Genomic DNA, 8,482 nt, shown 5'->3' on the forward strand with positions numbered 1-8,482 from the left:
ACGACGCTGTCCCAGGTACCACCTGGGAAAGGCAGGTAGAGGTTTCTTGTGTGCCTATTTTGCAGAAGAGCAAATTGGGGCCAGTGGTAAAGGGATGCCTCCAGGGCCATGAAGCGAGTAGGAATTTAGAGCCAGGAGGTCTGGTCTGACCCGTCTCCATGGCCTCGGTGGTGCAGCCATGCTATGGCTGAGCCCACACTTGAACCTGGCAAGCTTGGTCTGATTCTGAAGCTTTAAGGAATCATTTAGATGTCGGGTCCGTCTGAGTAAACACAGCTCACCCCTCCTCCTACACCCTTTCCTCATTGGCACCCGACAGAGCAGAAGGCTATAGCATCAGGTGTTCCAACCAACGGGGTCCCAGACAATGGAGGGAGGTCACAGGCTGGAGTGGTCGCATGTGCCGTCTCCCCTGAAAATCTAACGTCTGTGAGGCTGCTCAGACCAGGAGATGCGCCCCCATCCCTGACCTTTCCTCCCCAAAGGGGTGATTCTCCAGCACCCATGAGAGGTGGCTCTGCCGTCCCCAGAACAGGCTGGGCCAGGACAGGGCACATGGCAGGATGGCAGGATGCAGGCCACTCCAGAGCCAACACGATCCCTGCCTAGAACCCAGCCTCCAATGGTTTGCCCATTGGGAGACACGGCCCCAGGACCGTCCTCAGGGCAAGGGGAGTGCCTGGCTCACTGGGGGGCGTTTCTTGCTATGAACTTCCCTCCTGCTTCTCAAAACCTGTCACAACAGAGCAAATGCATGCCTGGAGTGAGAATGTGTCGATGGGATTTTATTTCCACGTGTTCTGTGTCAGGGTGGCAAACAGGTTCTGCTCACCGGGACTCCTCTGACGGACCCTCAGCTGCAGCTCCAGCTCCCTGCTGGAAAGGCAGCTGAAGGCCGTACTGGGATCGATTAGTGATGTCTGCCCTGGGCACTGGAGGGGTGGCTCTTGTTTGTTTCGCGCTGTTGAATTTATACTAGGCAAACAGAAATCCACAAGACCCCCTCCTGTGAGATGCAGGCTCATGCCTCATTCCCCAATTTACCACACCAGACCTTAGGTCCAGAAAGGTGCAAAGGCTTTTTAGGAGGGAGACACAAGCAAAGTGCAAGAAAGTATGAAACGAAGGGGCCACACAGCCTGGGCGGCATCATGGCGGCTTGTGACCCGGGCCTCGGAGGACAGGAGCACTTTCACAGGGGAAGCTGACAGGCGCTTTGTTCCAGATGGAGGGATCGGCTGTGCTGTTCACAGACACGGAGGTGGGAAAGGGAGACAGGCGGCCCAGCCTGGCTGCAATGTAGGGGATGGGAGAGCGAGGTGGGGGCAGATAGCAGGGACTGCTGGATCATCCTGTGCCTGAAGGAGGAACATACAGGGTCAGTCTTTAGGGTGATGATGCCAGCTGATACTGTATCCGAAACTGAAAACATTTTCCTCTCTCTGTTTCACCAGCATCTTCTGCCATATATTGTCATATAGCCCTCTTCCTCTCACTCACTCTCTCTTCATAAATGACATTTTTCATTTGTGTAAGCGAGGGGCAGGAATAGTCTGAGAGATTAGACATCAGCTTCAGGCCAGGTCCCAGCCTGTGTCTCCCTAGCTGTGTGACCCTGGGTGGGTGACCCCTACCCCTGCCCGTGCTTCCTGACCTCCCTCAGCTGTCCTGAGGCTGGGAAAGCTCGTGCACGTAACGCTCCCAGCTGGATGCGGGCGCCGGGGTGCGCTCAACCAAAGCCGCAGCGACTTCTTCCTGGCTGCATGGCTAATACTTTCTGCCGCCGCTGGAATTATCTACAGCGCACACAGAGAGGAGTATACGTCAGCTTGGGCCTTAGCATGACACAGGATTAATTGCTCATTTAAAGCCTGAAAGCAAATGGGTTTTTGAAAACTCCTTAAGCATCAGGGAAGTCGGTCTCTTCCTGATTATCTGCTTGTATTTATGGATCTTTTGCCAAATATAAGGATGCTCCTGTCACTTTGCAAATCTGGAGATGGGTCTCTTTTCTATAAATATCAAAATTCAACAATTATTTCACTATTTAATCCCCATCTGAATTTTAACCAATTGCATCTCCCTTTGTATTATTATCCTCTGATGTAATCAGCCCGGAGACGTAGAGGCTGCGTCTGGACATTGCAGGAAGAGAATGGGCAGGGAGGGAGGGACGGAGGGAGGGAGGGACGGAGGACGAGTGGTTGAGGCAAGCCTTCACTTTAAACGCAGAAAGGAAAACTGAATAAACGTGGCTTTGCCCTCAAGTATCTCATACACAGAAAAATGTCATGATCAAAAGTGGGCTGCATGTCAGTGGAAAACATTTAGCTAGCTGGACTTTAGTTGCGCCTTAAAGGTGAGATGGGATTCAAATATACTGCAGGAGAAGGTGCCATCCCAGGTAAGGGGAATAGCCTGGACTGTGTTGGGATTGAGTGAGTCAAAATATTGTAGAGCTGGAAAGGATCTTTGTATGTTAATTGAATTCGTACAACCACTTTACTAGAAAAGTAGGACTTGGTCCGTGTATGTACAGCCAGTTTCATGTTAAAGCCCTGGACGAACAGAGCTCAAACTGGCCCCGTGACATTCCCTGCTCCCGTGCCATCCTTCTCTCTTCCTTACCCACACTCTTCTTAAATTCTCCAAATGCATCTGAAAGGAAAGCATAATTAATCAAAGATAAAACTAATCCTCTGGTGGAAGAAAGGCTTGAGATTTCCTTTTATCTGTCGTAACAGCAGAAAACAGTCTTTTGAAAGCGTTACTGGCGAGCCGTGTTTTGCCGAAGAAGTATATGAAATGGAAATTTACTCTGGCTTTTGTTTATCCTCCGTGAGTAAGATGATCCGACAACAAAATAACATGCAGGCTTCTCTCTTGGGAACAGTGGGGGGGAAATAGAAACAGCAGTTTCATATACTGTCAGACGTTTGGAGAGCTGCCTCCTATGATTTTAATGTTGTCTGAATGTACATCCTCCACCTCATTGCGCACTTAAGTAGGTTTTGACTCCTCCTTCAGCCCTGCACTTCCCCAGCACAAGCGGAAGCCCCTACTACACCTTCAAAAAGTTATTTTGCTTTGACAGAGAGAAAATCCCATTCCTCCTGTGAGTGCATGCGTTGGATGGTTCTTTCCAGCTTTCTAGGACATGGTCTCCTGAGGTATTCAAAAAGCAAACAAATGAACCAAATGATCAGATCCTGGCAGAAGTTAAAGTGCATGGTAAATTCTGGAAATTGGCTCAAATTCTTAGGTACATCTTTCTACTGAGGCACACGTGTCAGAGAGAGAGAGTGTGCATGTGTGTTTAATATACAAATAGAAAACAGACCAGCTCCGCCTCAGAGCAGCTGAGCAGGGACACAGCCCTGCCCGCAACGGTGCCCTGGGCTGGGGTCCCAGCTCGGCCACTTCCCAGCCCTGCAATCTTGAGCAGGGTCTTCAGCTCGGGTTCCGGGCCTCAGTTTCCCCGTCTGTCATTGCGGGAGGATGATTCTCCAGTTACACGGGCTCCCCCGCCCAGCTCCCAGCTCTCCTGCCCATTCCGAGGGGATGGGCCATGTCCAGCCCCTACTCCTCTCCCATGGGACCAGCCCCGAGATGCTCAGGGCCTCGCTGACCGACTCCTGGCAGGGAAAGGGATACTCGAGACCTGTGGGTGCAGGCGTCCCCAGACCTCCGTCCGTCAGCTTCGTGTGACCACTGGGAGGCTGCCCAGGGAGCCGTGGACTCTCCAATTTGTCGACTACAAGAAGACCTGGCAGGTGTGGCTGGAACGTGATGGGCAGAAACACCAAATTCTTCTTTGGAAGAGGTCCTTGACTTCGAGCCCAGAGAGGGACAGCAACTTGCCTGAGAGCACACAGCACACTGTTGAGCAGATGGGACCCAGGACGGTGTGTGAGCCGGGGGGGCTGCACCCTCAGCGCTGACCCTGCTCCAGGGGTCCACGCTCCTGCTTAGGTTTCTTCTGCGCTGTCCTCCCAGCATACGCAGCCCCTGGGTCAACCCTGCAGGACAGGAATCAAAGGAGGAAGGAGGGAGAGAGGCCACAAGAAGGATGTGCCTTAGACGCTTCTTGCTGACTTCACCACACAGACTCACGCTCACCTGCCCGACGGGGCCGAGGCTCCTCTGTGAGAGCGACCACGCCCTGCTCTCTGCCCAAACCTCACCGACAGGTCGTCCTGCTGGTCAGTTCCAGCTCAGAGCCCTTGGAACCAGCAGGAAGAACATCAAAACACTTCCCAAGCCCTCTGAGGTGTTGGCCAGCTTCCTAAACGCACTGCAGGCATCTCACCCGACCCGGTTCAATAGCACGGTTTTGGGTTTTCTTTCGTTGCCTTAATCAAGTCTTTCCAAAGCATTCACCTCGTTTTCACAGAAACAATGGCTCTTGCCTTGCACGTGGGAATTGCACAGGTGAATTGGTCCTTGTAACCATGGCGTCCGCCTGGGGGTAAACAGGTGTGGGAACAAATGCAGGTGGGAGCGGGTGTGGGTGACTGGCGCCTCCTAGTTGAGGGTGGCTGGGGGGGGTCCGCGTGCCAGGCGGGGCGAGGGGCGAGGGGCTCCGCTCATCTCCGTCCCTCGTCCTCCCAGGCCGGCGCGACTCCTCGGGCATCCGCCTGTACTACACAGCCACGCTGCGGCGCTTTGATGCGGGCATCATGGAGCTGGGCCTGGTGTACACGCCTGTGATGGCCATCCCCCCGCAGGAGACGGGCTTCGTCCTCACCGGCTACTGCACGGACAAGTGCACCCAGCTGGTGAGTGGGCCGGACATGGGGCTGGGCCTGGCACCGCCCTGCTTCCCCTGCTGAGGCCCCGAGGGTGGGGGCCGAGGTCGGTGGCTTGTGGCTTTGCTTTCCCCGCCCTGCAGCTCCACCAGCGCCACCCCCCCACCCACCACCTCCTCTGGATGCCGAGGAGCCTCCCACCGGCCGGCGGGCGTCTGTACCTTCCTCTCCAGCAATAACTGGCTCCCATTTAGTCCAAACCTGAGCCAGTGTTTAAAATACATGTTCATCCTATGCATGAGATAGACAACGCATTCACCATGAGAAATGCAGGCAGTGCAGCTAACACCCCTTGGTCCCAGCAGCCTCTCCCCCTCCCCGAGGTAGCCAGTTGCTGGATCTCTTGTGCCCCTCTGGACTTTTTCCCTACCTGTTTCTACAAACCCTTACATGCGGCGTGTTTAAAAACAAACTGAATAGTGAACGTTTGTCCGTGACGCCCTTTAACCGACGCACAGCACGGATTCAGTGGGAACTTCACTGGCGCCGGACCAGGTGAGGCCGGCGAAGTGCCTGGGGCGCAGGACACAAGGGAGCACTGATCCCCAGGGCCGCCGTGCGAGGGCAGGTGTGGCACAGGTAACGCTTAGACTCGGGGGCAGATGGAGGGACCGAGCTTCGGGAGGAGCGGAAGTGACTCCCCAAATTCTGGGCCCTCAGTTCTCCCCGGCCTCCCCCAGGCCCGGCCTGTGCTGGACTGTCCCCTCGTCACCAGTATCCAGGCTGCTGTCAACTTTCCACTGACTGGTAGAAGCCCTCAGGGAAATTCTGTGCCCACGGGAAATGTGTATCAGGTGTATTCTAGGGTGGAATTGCCACGCACAGGAATGTGAGCTTTAATTTGAATAAATCTGGCAAAACGCCCCCCAGAAAAGCCCATTCTGGGCCCTCTTCCCCCCACAGTACCAGAGGGTGCCTGGTGCCCCAGACTTACTGACCCACCGTATTATCAATGCTTAAAATATTTCCTCAATCACTTGGGAGAAAAACATCGCTGTTTTTCAATTTGAATTTCCCCCTTTGTAGAAGCTGAGGATGTTTGCACCTGTTTCTTGGGCGAATATCTGTTCATAACGTTGTCCCGTGTTTCTAGTGGGTTGCCTGTCTTACTATTGGTAGAAACCAATCGTAAAAGAAACCAAAAGTTCTTTTTATATGGTGGGTGTTAACAGCATGGTCTGTTGGGAATGCTGCAAACATTCTCTCCCGTGTGGTACCTTTGCTTCTCACGATGACCTGCAAGGTGAGTGTTAGCGTCCCCACTTCACAGATGGGGAGACTGAGGCTTGCCGGGGCCACAGTGCCTCCAGTTGCAGAGTGAGGAGTCAAACACGGGTCTCTCTGACTTCACACAGCAGCCTGCTTTGTGATGCGGTTTGTATGCGGGTTTGTCTTCCCAGTGAATTGATTCCCTGGGATTTGTTCTTTCCGGGAGCTCCCTGAGCCTCCAAGTCTCAGGCAAAGTGCCCTCGAACTGAAGGGACAGAGCTGTCAGACTGCACTGGCCTCATCTGCATCCATGGTGGGTCAGCTCTTATCTGAGACCAGGGGTGACAAATCGTAACCACACCAGCACCTGACACTTTCCCGTGTCCCCAGAACGTGGTGACACCTTGCCGTGTGAAAGTCTCTGTGGCCTGAGCCTGGAGCTGGGGCTGCAGACTCACCGGCAAAGAGGGGCCCCAGGCCAAGTGACTGACCTTTGCCAGGGGTACACGGGTCATGTTGACCTGCTGACCTTGAGAATGCCTCTCACCAGCCTGGGAATGCAGACCTGCCTTCTCTCACCAGAGTCTCTAAATACTTTACAGCACAAAATAAAAATAACTCAGTTTTCTTGTTCCCCTTTAAATGGTACATTCTTTGTGAAAATCGCATTTCTGTGGACTCTCACGGAAGGGCCTCCAGCAGAGTGGGGGGGTCTCATATCCGTTAGCAGAACTCCGAGGGGTGTAATTTCTGCAGTCGGAAGTCTGGCCTGTTCTAGGTATCCTCACTCAAGAGAAGCCAAGAAGAGTACAGTGTTTTGGACCACAGGCCCCAGAACAGCAATCCCCCTGCACCTGTCACACATCCACGACTCTGGGCCAGTGGTTGGCCTCTGGGGACCAGACGGGAGAAACCCAGGGCCCCATTGGTCAGCAGGTGCTCCCAGGCCTGGCCCCAATGGTCACAAATGTGGCCACAAGGTTTCCCAGTCCTCAAATCATTGCGAGGGGGCCAGAAGTGCAGCAGCCTGGGGCTGCTCAGTGACGGGGCGAGGGCACCAGGACCTCCCTGAGCAGCCGATGGGGTGGACAAACACGGCGGTGTGTGGTCAGGGAGATGACCACGTCGAGTAGAAAAAGCTTGACGTGTGTAATCCGTTTTAGGAAACATTCTGTCTAAATCAAGTGAATGTTAACGCAAGGGAAGCATCTGGAAAATTGCCGTCTGCCCTGGTGGTGATGTGACTGCTCTGGCCTGTTTCCTCCGTGCTGCCCGCCTGCAGCTTAGATGGTCAGCGCCACGGCTGTAGTACCAGGTGATGGTGACAGCAGGGAACAGCTGCCTGGCTGTCACGCGGATGAAGGGAGGTCGTGCCGAGGGCAGCTGGGGACCTGCCAGTGCTGGAGGCTGGCAGAGGCTGGACAGGACGGCCCGGCACTGCTGTCCCACGTCATCCGCCAAACGTGAAGACCCTAGAGTCTGTGGAATAGAGGCAGAATGAACCGACCAGCCTTCCGGGGCTCAAGAGAGGACCCAAAGGGGAGCCGTCGGCAGCCGGACAAGCCTCAGGCTTCTCTCCAGTTGCGGCGTGCGGGCTTAGCTGCCCCGCGGCACGTGGGATCTTAGTTCCCCGACCAGGGATCGAACCTGCGTCCCCTGCCTTGGAAGGCGGATTCTGAACCACTGGACCACCAGGGACGTCCCTCTACTGAGTTTTCTGATGGGGGGTTTCACCGATCCGGGAGAAGGAAGGGCCTGGGTGATGCAAACGGTCCAGGGAAGTAAACTCACATGGCCGTTCTGTGGCCCTGGGGGTGCAGACAACCACGTGGCCAGGCCCTGACGCCCCCACCCCCACCCCCGCAGGCTCTGCCTCCTTCCGGAATCCACATCTTCGCCTCTCAACTCCACACGCACCTGACGGGCAGGAAGGTGGTCACGGTGCTGGCCCGGGACGGCCGCGAGAAGGAGATTGTGAACAGAGACAACCACTACAGCCCTCACTTCCAGGTAGGGCCCGCCACCCCGCACCCCTTCCCCGCCCCGCCCCGCCCTGCTGGCCCGCGCAGGGCATGGCTGTGGGCTGTCCGATCCTCTCTCTCCCGACGGCTATAGAAACGTCCCCATTCCGGGGCTCCCTCTCCTGGGCCAGGCCCAGACACCCGAGGAGCACACACAGCCAGCCGGTTCCTCTTGCCGATTTCATCTGGGGGAGGGACTCCGGTGGGGGATCCTGGCGTGTGGCCGACTGCGGGATTCGGGGAACCCTGGAAGCACCACCTTCTTGTCCTAATCTGTTCCTGGCCAGAGGCCAAACTCAGCCAGTCCTGGCTTCCCACAGAGGAGTCGGGGGGCTGTGCCTGCAGTAATCTGAAGTCTCCCCCTCCCCCTGCTCTGCCCCTCCCCCCCCCCCCCCCCCCCCCCCCCCCCCCCCCCCCCCCCCCCCCCCCCCCCCCCCCCCCCCC

The 8,482-nt window shown here is 55.8% G+C and overlaps 1 protein-coding gene across 1 annotated transcript in view; it reads left to right on the forward strand.

Moving 5' to 3' along the window:
* Nucleotides 1–8,482, forward strand: part of DBH (dopamine beta-hydroxylase) — a 21,710-nt gene that overhangs the window by 6,521 nt on the left and 6,707 nt on the right. The window contains exons 6-7 of the mRNA XM_007453079.1: nucleotides 4,612–4,778; nucleotides 7,884–8,027. Of these exons, the coding sequence (XP_007453141.1) occupies nucleotides 4,612–4,778; nucleotides 7,884–8,027 (311 nt within the window). The remainder of the gene's footprint in view (nucleotides 1–4,611; nucleotides 4,779–7,883; nucleotides 8,028–8,482) is intronic.

Source organism: Lipotes vexillifer, unplaced genomic scaffold, assembly GCF_000442215.2.
Source record: "Lipotes vexillifer unplaced genomic scaffold, Lipotes_vexillifer_v1.1 scaffold149, whole genome shotgun sequence".
Taxonomy (NCBI): Eukaryota; Metazoa; Chordata; class Mammalia; order Artiodactyla; family Lipotidae; genus Lipotes; species Lipotes vexillifer.